The sequence below is a fragment of the Trichoderma evansii genome, assembly GCF_050947405.1.
Source record: "Trichoderma evansii strain SZMC 28006 chromosome Unknown GGI43scaffold_37, whole genome shotgun sequence".
NCBI lineage: Eukaryota > Fungi > Ascomycota > Sordariomycetes > Hypocreales > Hypocreaceae > Trichoderma > Trichoderma evansii.
The window spans coordinates 136701-152184 of record NW_028145169.1 but is presented as its reverse complement, the minus strand read 5'-3'; the positions used below and the strand labels follow the sequence as shown (position 1 = coordinate 152184).

Genomic DNA, 15484 nt, shown 5'->3' with positions numbered 1-15484 from the left:
TAAGTTTTTTTAAAATTAAATTTTTTTTTAAAAATAAATAAATTATTTAAAATTATTAAAAATAAATTTATTATTAATAAAACTTTTAAAAATTAATAAAAGTTTTTTATTAGTTTTATTATATTTATAAAATTTTTAATAAGTTTTTATATATATATTTTTTTATTATATTTTATAATATTATTTATTATTTTTTTTTATTTTTATAATATTAATATTTTTTATTTTATATTTTTTTTAATAATAATTTTATTTTAAATAATATTTTTAATATTTTTATTAATTTATATTTTTTTTAATAATAAAATATAAATTATTAAATATATATATTTTTCTTATTTTTCTTATTATTTTAAAAGTTTAAATTTATAATTAATTTTTTTAATTTTTTTTAAAATTTTATAAAATTTAAGTTTTTTAAAATTAAATTTATTACTTAACTTATTTATTTTAATATTTACTTATTTATTATTTTATATATAATAAAATAATTAAATTATATTTTTTTTTTAAAAAAATTAATTTTTTAAATTTATATTTATTTATATATTTTATTATTTTTTAATAAATATATTTAAATTATATTTATAATTTATTATATAATTTAATTATATTTTTTTTTAGTATAGTTTTTTTTAATTTTTTTTTTTTACTTAAGTATTTTATAAATATTAAATTTAAATTTATAATTTAAAAAAAATAATAATTTTTTTATTAATTTTAATTTTATATTATTATATAAAAATTAAATAATTAAAAAAAAATTTATTTAATTATTTTATTTAAAATTTATATAATAATATAATTATATTTTAATTATTTAATTAATATTTTTTTATTTATTTATTAATTTATAAGTAATAAATTATATTAGTTTAATAATTTATTTTAAATTTAATAATAAGTATTTTTTAAAATTTAAATATAAATATATTTCTTTTATTAAAAATTATTTTTTTTAATAATTTATAATTATAAATAATATATTTTAATATTATATAAAAAAAATATTTTATATTAATAACTTTTTTAAAAAAAAAAAAATATTTTTATAAGTTAATTAATTATTATAAAAATATTATTATATAATATTTTTATTACTAGTTTTTTAAATAATACTAATTTAATAATAAAATTAAATAAAATAATATTTTATAATTATTATAATATAAGTAATAATTATAATTACTTATAAGATTTATATTTAAAACTTTTAATTTATTAATATATATTATATTTTAATATTATATTAATAATTTTATTTTTTATTTTTTTAAATTAGTAATATTATTTATAATATTAATATATTATTTTTATTTTTTAATATATAACTGTAATTATATTTCAATATATATTTTATAATATTTTAAGCTATAGTTTTTTAAGTATTTAAATTAAATTATTATTTTATTTTAATACTTTTTTATTAAAAGTTACATATTTTAAAAGTTATTTTAATATTAAATTTCTTATTATTTCTTTTATTTTATTAAAAATAAAATTATATTTTTTAATAGTAAAAAACTTCATCTTGTCCTCGACCCAAACTGCTATCGGCTACTGCGAGCAGACCCCGTTCTTGCAAAACGGTTCCACCCGAGACAACATCATCGGGCACTCTACATACAGCCAGAGGAGATATGACCAGGTTCTGGACATCTGCTTGCTCCGGACCGATCTTGACACAATAAAGATCGGCAGCAATGGCATCATGCTTTGTGGTGGCCAGAATCAACGCGTATCGTTGGCGAGGGCCCTGTACCTTGAAACTGACTTCCTCCTTATCGATGGCATCCTGAGCGGATTGGATAATTCCACGGGCAACGAGGTCTTCCAACTTGTTTTCGGACCCAACGGGCTTATTCGCCGTCGCGGCACAACTGCCGTCTTGTGCACGCACACCGTGCGTTATCTTCCACTTGTGGACCACGTCATTGCCCTTCAAGCCGACGGTACGGTCAGCGAGGAGGGCACGTTCGGAGAACTCTTGCAAGTGTATGTTCACAGCCTCGGTGTATCTGCAGCCCAGGACTTTGGGATCGAAGCGTCTACTCTCTTTGAGGAGCCTGTTGCAACTATGGCGCTTGGGGTCAATCGCTCCGTGTCTCTCACCGCGACCCTTGAGGGCAAGTCGCGGGCAACGGGTGACTCCAAGGTCTATCGCCACTGCCTTCGCAACATCAACATCTGGGTTACGTTCACGTGTATCCTCGCCAGTATTCTCTACGCCGTCGGTCATAACTTTCCTTTCGTCTGGATGGGTTTCCGGGCATATGACTCTTTCAAAAGGGCCTCGTCTTTCTATGTCAGCCTCATGGGCTTGTTTGGGGGTCTCCAGGTTGTCGCGCTTTTATTATGCTGCACTATTGTAGTCATCTTCATGACCACGTAGTCTGGTGGCCATCTACATCGTGCCGCCTTGGACACGGTCATCAACGCACTGCCCAATTTCTTCACTACCACGGATTTTGGTTCCGTGACAAACCTCTTTTCCCAAGACATGACGCTAATAGATGGAGAGCTCCCCATGGCTCTGCTCAACGTGGTAATCAGATGTTTTGACTCTGACTATGGCAGTTGTCATCGTCGTCGGTACGCCATGGCTGGCGATTAGTTACGCGTTCATTTTCGTCACCGTCTATATGGTGCAGATGTTTTACCTCCAAGCCTCTAGGCAACTCCGTTTACTAGATCTGGAGGCTAAGAGCCCCCTATAGTAAATTTCCTTTGGTAACCGCGACAAATGTCTTTGATTACAACACCACAAAGTGCCTACTTTCTCGATAGCTTCAAAGGCATCGCCACTATTCGTGCCCTCGGGTGGACAGACAAGGAAATCACTCACAACCAGCATCTCTTGAACACCTCACAGATGCCGGCTGATCTTCTGGTCATGACCTAACGATGGCCGGCCTTTTGCTTGCAACTCATTGTCATGGTCATAGCCGTCGGAGTTGTTGCCCTGGCGACCCAGCTCAGAACCAACTTGAGCTTGGCGGGCACCTCACTCGTGCCTCTAATGGCCTGGGAAGAGACCCTATCCACCCTTATCCAGTACTATACACAGGTCGAAACCTTTATCAGTGCATTGTCGCGTCCAAAGGCGTTTGCCGAGAATGTGGCACCCGAGAACTTGGACAGCGAGGACTTGGAGCCGTCTGAGGAGTGGCCGGCTCGGCTTCATACAAGTTAGAGCAGATAAGTAGCTTCCAGTGAAATACTTACTAACTACATGAAGGAGTGAACATGATACTGTTTCAGACGCCGAGAGCGCATCGCCGGACATCGCTTGGGAAGACATCTCCATCTCCATTAAGCCCAGGCAGAAGGTCGTCCTATGTGGCCGAACCGGCAGGTATGTTTCTTGGTCATGCTTGGGAATAAATTGGTCAAATTCTGGCAATCTTCAAGTGACAAATCTTTCGTAGTTATTTTTCTGCTCTATCTTCCAGACACCTTATCTAACTAGTCTTAAAATATGATAATAAATAAGATGCTCATTTAATACGTATTTTAAAATAATTTATTAATTTTTTTTTAAAAAAAAATTAATAAAATATTATATATAGATTTTATTTATAAATGCAGTTATATAAGTTCAAATAAGAACGCTTTATCCGGTATCCAAGAATTCAGATTTAATATCTAAAAAAGTGGAATTTTTACTGCTTACAGCTAATATAAGTAAAACTATAAGTTTTGTAAAGTATATATACTTTATAACTAATTTAACTGTTAAAGTAGAATTTATCTTTTATAAAAGATCTTACCTTGTTTATAAGAGTGGGGCTTGTTTTTTATAACATTAACTTACTTTTTATATTATATTAATTCTTAATAATATATTTTATAAGTTAAGAATAAGTGCTGTAATTTAGTGGATAAGTGCTGTAATTTAGCACTTAAATTAGTACTTGAAGTTAAAACACTTCCTTATACAAGCCCCGCTATTTTTAGATACTAAATCTGAATTCTTGGATACCGGATAAAGCGTCCCTTCAAATAAGCCACCAAGGTCGGTGTAGTACAGAGCTGTATCTAGCCCTCGGTTGAAGAACTGGATAGATCAGATATCCATATATAGCTATAAGATTCAGCCAGGTTAGTCAAAACAAGATTCAGAAAAAGCCAGATCACTTGGATCACTCAACAATAATAAGGTTCAAGATACGGTTTACATACCAAAGATAAAGTTCCACGCCAATGACTTAAACACTGTAGCTAGACAGAATAGGGAATCTAACAGAAAAAACCTAATAAAAGGAAGCCAAAGGCATATAGCTTTTAATAGTTCCGTGGAAGATGGATAAAATCCAACTCTCAAACAGCAAGATTACACTCTATGATCAAACGCGCAAATCTTTAACCTCAAATAAGAAAGCTCTCTACTATTCCATAATAATCTTTACTTAGAAGAAGTCAAAGATATAATACAGTAAAGCAACCTCGCAATAGCTTGGAATAACCTCACAACTAACTTTACTAGTTAATTAGAATAGGCAAAAGGAATCTGAAAATATCAGCTATAACAGCCAAAATTAAAAAAATGCAGGACAAGACAATAACCCAAGATATAAAAAAAAAAGCAGTATAAGAAATATTATATATTATAATATAAATATATATAATTTTAATTATAATATTTAATTTTAATTAATAAAAAATATTAATAATAATTATTATAAAAATAAAATATAAAAAATAATAATATAAAATAATACTAAAATAATTTATTTATTATATTAATAAAAATATATAAAATATAATTATATAAAACATTTATATTAATATTATAATATAATTAAAATTTAATTAATATTAAATTAGTTATTTTAATTATTATTAAATATTGATTTATTAAATAAATAAATTAATAAACTTAAAAATATTTAATTAATTAAAAAATAAATAAATACTAGTTAATAGTAAAACTTTTAAATATATTAGTAGAAAAAAGTAATATATGTATTATATATATAAGGGACAAGGATTAGGGAGAAGGGGAGAAGGATTAGAATAAGAGGACAGTTTATTTTACACTTACCCCTGCTAGGTATTTGTATAGTCTACTGTGGAGTCTGCTAATACTATAAATAGTGGATCCTGACGCCTAACACATATGCTATTTTTTTTCCTTCGGGAAGTAATAGCCGCTACGGCGTGACGGTTGTGCCGGCAGGGTGCCAAAAGTGCCAAGAGATGCCGGGAGGTGCCGAGGAGTGCTAAGCTTTTGCCACCCAGTGCCACCCAATGCCATCGGTACTAACTTCAGAATTAAGTTCCAGGACGCTAACAGGAAAGATGCAAGAACATGTATGTTCTTTTAGTTTAATAATGCCATAGCTGTTAGGTGACTGAGTAGTATAGATAGCTAATAAGGCTATGATTTAATTCCCAGTAATAGCTACAAAAATCTAAACACTTATACAAATACTAGCTGTTATAACCTGATTCAGCGTCACAGGTAGAATCCATATAAGCAGCTAATTCTGTTACAGTAATCACTATAATAATAATTATTGGCCTAGTCTTTTGCCCTGTTTGGCTTAGCGGTATAACAGATCGTTACCGATAATCACTAGAAGCCGGTGGCCTACTAGGGTTCGATTCCAGCACGTTAATCGTTGCAAGAACCAATAACCCCTGCTGCTGACAAGGCCTATAGTCAGCGCTACAGGGAGCGTTCATGTAGCCCCTTGAGGGTTAGAATAGCTGAAGAGACATAGACAAGAGCGCTATAGGGCTTGAGGATAAGCCCTGGAGGGAAAGAGGATCGTGTTACGACCTGGTTCTGCCTAACTAGTAGAATCCCTTATAAGCAGCTGGTTCTGTTATAGTAACTACTATAACGGTAATTATTACCTTGATCTTTTGCCCTGTTTAGCTTAATAATATAATAGATTGTTACACTTGCCTAAATAAGTACTTGGTATAATATTATTATTTACTTAGGCATGTGTTGGATATGAATTCAATGCCTTGTACTATGCTGACATTATACTGGCACCATGCTGGTATCTTATGGCACCATGGCAAAATTACGGCATATAGTAGTACCATGTCGGCAGGATTTGAGAATTTATAGTGATGCTAGCTAGCGCCAGGGCCCTGCCACTTTCCACTACTACTGGGAGGTACTAGGTATAGAAACCGGATAAACAGACACAACCGGCGTATTCTACCAGAGCACTAATGCATATATATTACTAGTTGTGGCATGACTCAAACTGTCTGACATATTTTTTGTAATCATTCTTTCTTTGTATATACAATATATCCACGATGCCACAGCTATTGCAGGAATATATAATACATATTAAGATTCTACTAAATCAAGATCCAAAAAGAAAAAGAAATACTAGCTAGAATAACAGGACTTATAGACTTGTAGTAATATTCCAGAAGATAGTCATATCTTACCTGGAAACACTCTACGTTCTTGATATTCTATGTGACGTCTATAAGTTTATTTCTAGGTAGCTAGGCGATAGTAGCAGCAGCGACAATACATGTTGTTATATTACCATGTGAAAATATACCTCATTTTAAGCTGGTTAGAATGCAAGCCACCATGACGCGATGTGGATCGCACTAGCTGTATCTGTTTGTCCAGTCTTTTGCGGTAATGTAGTCTCGTGTATGCACGGATGACCCCAAGCATGGACTGGTAAGACAAGCTGTACATAGGTAACCCCTGTGACCTGTATATGTACATTGTACAGCTTGTTTTTTTTTTTTTTTAGTGTGAAAGACAAGCTATACAAAAAGTGACATATATAATGTACCACGCTAAAACAGGATCTGATTAGTTCGATACAGTTTACAAGATAAATTACACACTGTCACAAATAAAAAAAATATGATTAAGTTAGTGTTAGTGGGTAAGTTAGAGCCAATGGGTAAGTTCGAGTTAATGGGTTAGCCAGAGCTGGCGGTTATAGTTAGTAATATATATGTTATATTGATACTGTATAAGTTAGCGTAAAGAATAAGTGTACATTGTACAGGTTATGTCTTTTTAGCGTAAAAGATGAGGTGTATTGTATATATACAGGTTACAGGGATTACCTATGTTCAGCTTATATGTATACTCCCAAGCATGTAAGCCTCGAGCAAGGGATTAATTAGGACTCTATGACCGGAACATTCCCAAAACAGGTCCGCTGCTGATCTATAATAAATAAGCGAGTATCGCATCTCGCAAAGCCTTAACTCTCCAGCAACACAGGGAAAGGAAACGAAAGAAGAGCAGATTAAGAAAACCAAATATCTGTCGCAAAACTCATGGAGCTAGTATGTCTTAAGCCCTGTCCTCTTGTCAGGGTAGGCTAACGAATGACATCTTTGCAGCTAACGTACGCAGTTCCAAAATCTTTGCTGTCATCGCAGCCAGCGCCTTCCTCACGAGGCGGCCACTTGATACAAAGGTCGCTGAGTGAGCTTGATAGTCGTCGAGGCAAGAAAAGAAAATTGAGTGCTGAGTCTACTTCGCCCAAATCCGTCACGGAACACACCGAGCTCGTAGGTCTCCAAATCTGTTCGCTCGTCAGTGCAAACTAACAACGTTCATTTTGTAGCCACAGTACATAGTTCCCGAATCTTTGCTGCCACCGCTGTCGCATGCGGAGATTGGGTTACGAACGCCAGCAAATGGGAATGATGGGCCGGATCCTCACAACATTCCCACCACTCTTTTACATTCAGATCTTAGCATGAGTATGCACTCGCGATCAAAAACAGGCTCTCTCGCACATGATACGCCACATGAGGCCCGGAATCACTCTCCTGTCTTGACCTCTATGAGCGCCAACCACCCGGAGGAGATGTTGCCCACTGGGCCGCAGTCGTGCAAATCCTTGAGCGAGAGTCTGGACCTCTCATTCCCGTTCCCAACAACAACGAAAGATATCGGCATGAGGTATGATTGCTTCTTAGGTGAGTAACTGCAACTCACTCTCGAAATATCTCCCACTGACCTGTCAGAAATGTCCAATAAAAATTTCTTTCCAACCCCATCCATGACAAACACATGGGAAGAAGCACCGACATCTACCCTGTCGGAAGATTCAGTAACGAAGCAGCATATTCTACTGGATGAAAGTAGGCTTACGGGCGGGCAGGATAAAACATCACCCGAAACGTACGAACTCCAATCAGACCAGGGAGAGCATTACCTCGACACATCCGCATCGACGGAAGCCCGACTGTCGCATGTTCTAAAGGCTGTCGCTGCAGCTGGCTTCGAGAGTCTGGACACCGCCCTTGTTGCGTACTATGCAGAATCTTTAAAGGACGACGAATGGCCGGGGCAGGAGCAGAGACTGAACCGTATTCGGCGGCTGCCTGTACTCTTGAAGGAACTTCATGTCGCATCACAAGGCTGGGGACAGTGGCAGCGGAGAAGTTTTCAAGAGCAGGTCATCAAGAGTACGGAAGACATCCTCATTGCCGAGTTGGACGACCACCTCGCCGCGAGGGGGCCTGGTCATCACAGCTCGACTGGCGCCAGTGGGCAACTGAGCCAAGCCTTCAGACACAAGGCAAGGGACGAGGCAGATATTGAGGCTGATGTCAGTCAACCCAACCATCCAATCCTATTGTGCAAACCCTCAGCCGTGCTAACTGGAGGTAATAGCTTCCGAACACGTGGACCTTGTTAACGTCACTCTATACCAAATACAATACCGTTGCTTCAAAACACGGGCGAAGAGACATGCCGAACTTGGTTAGCAAATTCCTCGCAGGCAGCACTGATTTAGACACTTGAATGGGTAACAGGAGAGACTCTGAGTAGCACAGACCACATAGGAACGCCATCATTAACATTACATGCATCCTGGGCTGCAGAAATAAATAATTTAATCATAATTTAATCACACCTTGGTCAAGCTCTAAATTCAATATTAAATAAATAAGTAAAAATAAATAAAATATATTATAAAATAGCTTTTCTTTAAAAAATATTTGTTTATAAAATATATATATATATATTTTAATTATTTATTAAACTAGCTTAGTAATTATAAATTAGTTATATTTTAATTAATTTAAAACTTTTTTCAGTAACTAAATTATAAATAATTTAATATTATAAGCCTTCTAGCATCTGGTTAATTTATAACAATACCGAGAAGATTAGCATGGCCCCTGTACTAAGGATGACACGGTAAATTAAAGAGAAGCTAGGTAAGTATTTATAGTATAGAGTAGTGTATTAGTTACAGCCACCGGGTTTGACTTATGAGCTCGGTCGTGAGTTCGAGTCCCGCCTGCCTCGTGATTTTTCAACAGCTTACTGTAAAAGATCTGTAACCTTTTATAGTAGGTATAATACACTAAATAGTTTATACTAGTTACTATATGCCGAATGCGGTATTTCTAATTTTAATTAATATATTTTATATATTTAATTATAGAAAGTATATGGCAGAGGATTATAATCCCTGTTTATTAGCTGTTTTTTTAATTTAGTTATACAAGTAAAGGTTTCTTCGGATTTAAGTTATATAAGCAAAAGTTTCTTCGGACTTAAATTATATAAGTAAAAATTTTCTCTTGTAATATAAAATTTTATTATTTAATTATATTTTAAAAAAGATTTTAATTATATATTTAATTATAATATTATATATAATACCTGCTAGTAAAAATTAATTTTTTTATTATATATATATATTAATAATATATAATAAATAAAACTTATATAAGTATATTTAAATATATATAAATATATTAAATATTTATTTCTTTAATTATGAATTTTATTATATAATTATAAATTTTATTTAATTATATATATAATATTAGTATTTTAATTAGTTTTTAAATAATTTAAAAAAATGTAATTTAATTAAATTAATTAAATTAATAACCTTGTATATAACTAAGAGTAATTGCAGCTCTCAGGTTATAAACCAAGGATATAAAACTTTTGTATAAAGCTAGTTATATTTAAGTATATCTAGATCTGGACCCCTGGACCCCACTTACATTGCTAATGTTTTGAAAAGTGAGCACTATATTAGTAGCTAGCACTAATAAAAAGAGCTATGTAAAGCTAACTTAAATAAGCAATATAAGTAAAGGAGCAACCCAGGGTATTATTAATACAAGGCTTAAATTCTTACCTTTAAGAGAGTATTTTAATAAAATTAGAATTATTTATATTTCATATCTTGAGTTATTTTATATTTAGATTATAAATTAAATACTTTTTATTTTTCTTATTTATTTTTTTATAGTAACTCTACTTTTATTATTAAAAATATCTTAGTCTTATTTTTTTACAGGAGCTTTTTGTAATATTTTAAAAGAAAAGCCATGGTGTAAAAAATAGTTATTAATATTATAATTCTTTCGCAAATACTATTGCAATATATTACAGTCCTGCACGTACCATGCTTCCCAGCTGCAGTTCTGTCCCACCAATCCAAGTCGGTGAATTCAATCGACTCGGCTTAACCTTCAAATCCTTAATCCAACCCATATTAAGAGTGGAGATCTGGCTTAATAAAAGGGGTTGGGGGGAGGGGGTAAATTAACCGAAACATAAGTAACATGCTTTTACAAGCATAGGGTCTATACTAGTAATAAAAAATTTTATTTCTTATTATTAAAATATTAATTATAAATAAATATATTTTTATAATTATATTTTAAATTAATTATATAATAAAAAACCAAGTAAATTATTATTATAGCCAAGGATTATTATAATTAAAATTTTTATATTAATTTTATAAACTAATATTTTTAAAATAATTTAAAATTAATAAAGATTTTTATTATTATTATATTCTTATATATATTAACTAGGGTAATAGAAAATATATAAGAGTATTTTTATTTTTAGATAATACTTGAAATTAATTAAGTTAACTAGCTAATTTTATATCAAGTATATTATATCAAGGTATAAGCTTTTAGTCTTGTAATATATTACTATTACTACTGCTTACTTAACTAACCTGCCTTATTAGGACAATTCTTACATAAATCAAGCTTTTATTAGTAAACAATACTATTGTTCTATTGAAAATCCAAAGATATATTTTAAGCATTTGCTTTATGTATTATTTTATATTAAAGAAGTAGTATTTCAATTAAAATATAACCAAGTTATTATATACTTAAAATTAAATACAATTATTAATTATTTAATTAAATTATATTTTATTTTTTATTTTCATTTTTCATTTTAGTTTTTTTATTTATTCTTAACTATTTTATTAGATTTTAAAATAATATGTATAAATGTAGGGTAGCTTATAGTACTTTATGTAACACTTATTTTAACATGTCTTTGATATACCCTTTCTATGCTTTGAACACTTACAGATGTGCTGACGTTATGCTCCAAACATGCTATAGAAAGTCAGTAGAAGCAACTGCATGATGGTCATCCTCGACTTCAGAAGGCACATCAGCCGTGCCATTTCCAACTATCGGCCCGTTGTTTCTACTCTCCCGAACGTTCTGCCCGCCATTTAACTCGCCCTGCTCTTCCTTACTCATGACCTCAGGGAACATCTGACCCCAGAGCCAGACGGCTTGCTTGAAGACGCGTTCGCAGGCTGACATATCATCCCAGCCGTTGCCTGGCGGTTGGGCCATGGCGAGCTCGTCGACGATGGATCGGCAGGCGTCTACGAAGCAGCCAAAGCTTTCCGACTTCCAGTTTTCGATGAACGCCTCGCGCAGAGCGGTGATGTGGCTATCCTTTGGTTTTGACTCGACATCGTTTGGGTCTGCAGGTGCTCCTGGGGGCAAGGAAGACGAGAGAGAGTACGGGTTTTGTGATGGTGGCGTCGGCACTGTTCGAGTGACGAATCTAGCCGCGTAGGAGAAGGAGCTGTGGAAGAGCTGCGAGCCGGTCAGCCCGGGGAAGGGGATGATGAAGGATAGAGTGGGTTGGAATGCAGCTTACGGTTTCGATAGCCCATAGCATCACCATGCCTTCGAGTAATGTTGCAGACGGACATGACGCACTGTTAAACAGATCGATGAAGCCTTTAGTGGGCGGTTTCGGTTCGTCAAAGTTGACTTCGAGTCCGTACTTGCGCTTGGTAGCTTCCAGAAACTCCAACTCCTTTTTCATATTATTCACCGCGGAGCACAGCAAGTCCAGACACCGGAAAGTTGAGTCGCATTCTAAGTCGTCGATTTCTGGTATGCGGATCTTTCCTATCAGTGCTCCAGTGAATGAGACAAGCGACCGTGAAATGTACCCGATCTGCGTCAGCCATTGACTGAGAGCGTTCTCGGTAAGCAATCCGCAACCTGCATGCGACAAGAAGGCATGTTGAGTACCGTTTGTCAGTAAATCTTGGGCTTGAACAAGGAGATGTTGAGCCAAAGAAGGCACTTCAGCGAGCTGTGGTGTTCGCGGTAGGGAAGGTCGAGGACTAGAACCACTTGGCGTCATTTCCATAAGAGCACTATTTGGATAACCATTCGATCTAGCACCAGTCCAGATGGCGGCATTCTGATATTGTTGATGCTTGGTAGTCAGCCCCCCGCTCGTTAACAACTCTTCTCCTTCAGTCGTGGACAGAAAGTCCTTGCATTGGCTCAGGTGCTCTGCCTGCCGAGCTGCGCTTTTGGCTCGGACGAAGCCACAACTCTGGCATCGGACTTGTGCGCACTGTTGGGCTGTATCAGAGAAGGTCGCAAAACTCCAGGCTAATGGGGGTTCGGCTTACTTTATGAAGAAGACTGTCGTCGACGAACTCGTCAAAGTACTTGCTCATATCCACCGTCGATCGTATTCCCTGCATGGTGGAGGCCAGACTTGGCGATGGGACAAGAAACGAATCTACAAGACCTTTAGAGTCGCTGAGAAGTCTCCTGCCAGCAGCGTCGTAGGGATTCCGCGGAGCCAATTCCTGACCATTCCCTGCCGCCCGCCACGCGGCGTATTCAGGACACTTCTGTAGATGCGCCTGGGGATGGTGGTGAGTCAGTGAGCTGGATTGATTCTTCTGCGATTAGTCTACTAAGGAGCACTGGCTAACCTTCTTGCGAGTAAGGACTTTGGCGCTTCCCTGCCATCGCTCACAATGACGGCACCGGACGGTCCCGCCTACAGTGGGACTATCGATTTTCTCAAACTGCTGAATCGCTTAACAACTGTAAACCAAGGCCAAGTGTGCGTGCAATAATACCTGATCGTGCGTGTACGTGTCTGCTGGCCTGGGCATGGCACTCTCACGGCGATGCGAATGCCGCTATTGATGTCGGAGGCGGCGTGGTCGAGCGATGGTCAATAACCCAGCGTATATACATATACGTATAAATGCTGGTGGGTGAAAAACTGGGATGCAAAAAAGCTTGGCTTGAAGCATCCATAATAATAAGAGAACCCCTCTTGGTGAAAAACTATTATAGGAAACTTGATGCGCGGCAAGGTGGCCTACTAATGTAGGTACATGTATGTATACGTTGTTCGTAGGATGTAGTGGATGGCTTCCTGTTCCCACAGCCTTACCTTCCTAACTAGATAGCAAGCCAAGGTGATATCTAGGCCAATTATTGATGGTACTTAGAAGAGGTACAGGCGCTACATTGCATTGACAGGAGACGGGGGGTGTCTATAAGAGACTTTATGGGACTGTTAGTAGTGTATATAACTCATTAAAAGCTAGTTAAGATATTACTAAGCTAATAATACTAGTTTATTTATAATAAGTTAAATGTAATAAAAGATTATGTATTATTTTATAACTTATATAAAATATATATTATTATTATATAATATAAACTTATATAATTATATTTATATATAAAATTTAAATTATTATATAATATTATTTAATTTTAATTAAAAGCTTTAAAAATAAAAAAAAAATATATATAATATAATATATTAATTTTAGTTTATTAATTATTATATAATCTTTTCTATATTTATATTAATAAATTGATATGATAAATGAAAAAAGTTTTTATATGAAAGACCTTGAGAAATCTGTTATTTAAGTGCTAAGAATCCAAGGATTGGAGTGTGAGGTTATTATTACTTCTTAGTATATTGCGAGGCTTGTTAGCATGGTAGTTTGGTAATATACCGTATTCCTTGAAATATTAGATAGTGGATTCTCATGCAAACCCCTCCACTAGTTGCTATAATCAGTCAAGAGATTACTAAAGATAGTTAGGGATTTACGACATCGCAGCTACTCCCACCACTTTGCCCTCTAGCTGTACAGCCCTGCCCAATCGGAACTTATCCATGACAGGGGCAAACTTGATTAGTGGAAGAAATAGTGGGCAGAACAATCCACAAAACCAGCACAGCCCTCCTTAAGCTCACGTTAATCAGCACCTACTCAACCAATACTACTACCTGGCCCTGCAACCAGGGTTGCCAAATTAATCAGTAATCTTGCGTATTTCGTTTCGTTACTACGATTAATTTCGTATTTCATTAACGGAAGACGAAAAAAAAAAAAAGGTTTCTTTAACTTATTAGAGGAACTATATTCGTTTTCTTTAATAAACTAAAGAAACTAATTTATTTTTATTTCATTTTCATCAGCTAGATAAGTAAATTTATTATTTCTTTATCACACTAAGCCATATATACCTTAATAAGCTAGAAAAATTAACAAGTATAGTAGTTTCTTAATAAGGAATAGTGCTTATAAAAGAAGGATTTAGTAACGAATTTAGTATTTGTTTTTATTGGTTGTGTCGCATGAAGAATAAATTCGTAATCTTCAGATTAATGAATAAATTATGAATAAATTTGTTACATAGTATGAAATTACTTGTACTTTTGTTTCTTTAAGTACCCAAGTAGGTAACTGATGAAACGAACTGTTACAGAATGGCAACCTGACTGCAACTCAAGGCCCTGCAAAAGTGGAGAACTTACTCCAACCAATACTACCTGGCCCTGACCAACACTCAATATCATAACACAAGGCCCTACACAAGTACATGCCTCGTTGTTCATTTCGGTGCGAAATATACTGTGTCCCCTAAGTTATATTGTTAATGGTTTGGGTAGTTGCCGACTTACTTGCATGAAAATATGTGTTCACTTCGCGATATTGTATAGCTATAGTATAACCCTTGCATAATTTAGCGTGCAGTACTTGCCAAAAGACCAAATACGCGCATTTGAATAAGCGTACGGAGGAATAAATCCTAATTCTTCAGTACCCTTGTCAATACCTTAAAGACTCAGAGCCATAAGAACTAGATCCCCAGTTGGATTACTTAATACAGCATGGAAATAATTACCATCACGTCAGCACTTTTATAGTGCGGGGACGTAAATATCAACCCCAGCCCCATTTCCGCGGATACTGCTCATTCCACTCCACGCAAGCCTAGTATTGACGGTGCAGTTGCCTTGTCATCTCACTAGTTCGTAAGCCTTCTATAACTCATTCAACTTTTGGACAAAAACTGAAGCACTGTGACTAAACAGGTGAGGAGGTGCATCCAGCATCCAGCCTTACCTGGTCTCATTCACATC

General features: G+C 34.8%; 3 protein-coding genes across 3 annotated transcripts; 2 read left to right on the top strand and 1 right to left on the bottom strand.

The window, feature by feature from the left end:
* Nucleotides 1-1510: 1510 nt before the first annotated feature.
* On the top strand, nt 1511-2571 carry GGI43DRAFT_431929 (P-loop containing nucleoside triphosphate hydrolase protein; the record flags this gene model as incomplete). The annotated part of the gene is made up of 1 exon (XM_083209491.1): nt 1511-2571. A coding segment is annotated over one exon (882 nt), but the record flags the coding sequence as incomplete, so codon positions are not given.
* A 4444-nt stretch (nt 2572-7015) lies between these two features.
* GGI43DRAFT_418566 (uncharacterized protein) lies at nt 7016-8913 on the top strand. Its single transcript, XM_083207564.1, has 4 exons — nt 7016-7293; nt 7351-7521; nt 7578-7935; nt 7984-8913. Exons 1-4 carry the CDS (start codon nt 7285-7287, stop codon nt 8658-8660), a joined length of 1215 nt encoding a protein of 404 aa, XP_083055379.1. The 5' UTR covers nt 7016-7284; the 3' UTR covers nt 8661-8913.
* A 2269-nt stretch (nt 8914-11182) lies between these two features.
* GGI43DRAFT_418558 (TenA family protein) lies at nt 11183-13348 on the bottom strand. The gene is made up of 5 exons (XM_083207563.1): nt 13164-13348; nt 13014-13109; nt 12702-12941; nt 11927-12643; nt 11183-11862 (listed from the first exon to the last, which is right to left on the bottom strand). The coding sequence occupies exons 1-5, from the start codon at nt 13197-13199 to the stop codon at nt 11365-11367; spliced, it is 1587 nt and encodes a 528-aa protein (XP_083055378.1). The 5' UTR covers nt 13200-13348; the 3' UTR covers nt 11183-11364.
* Between the last annotated feature and the right edge of the window lie 2136 nt (nt 13349-15484).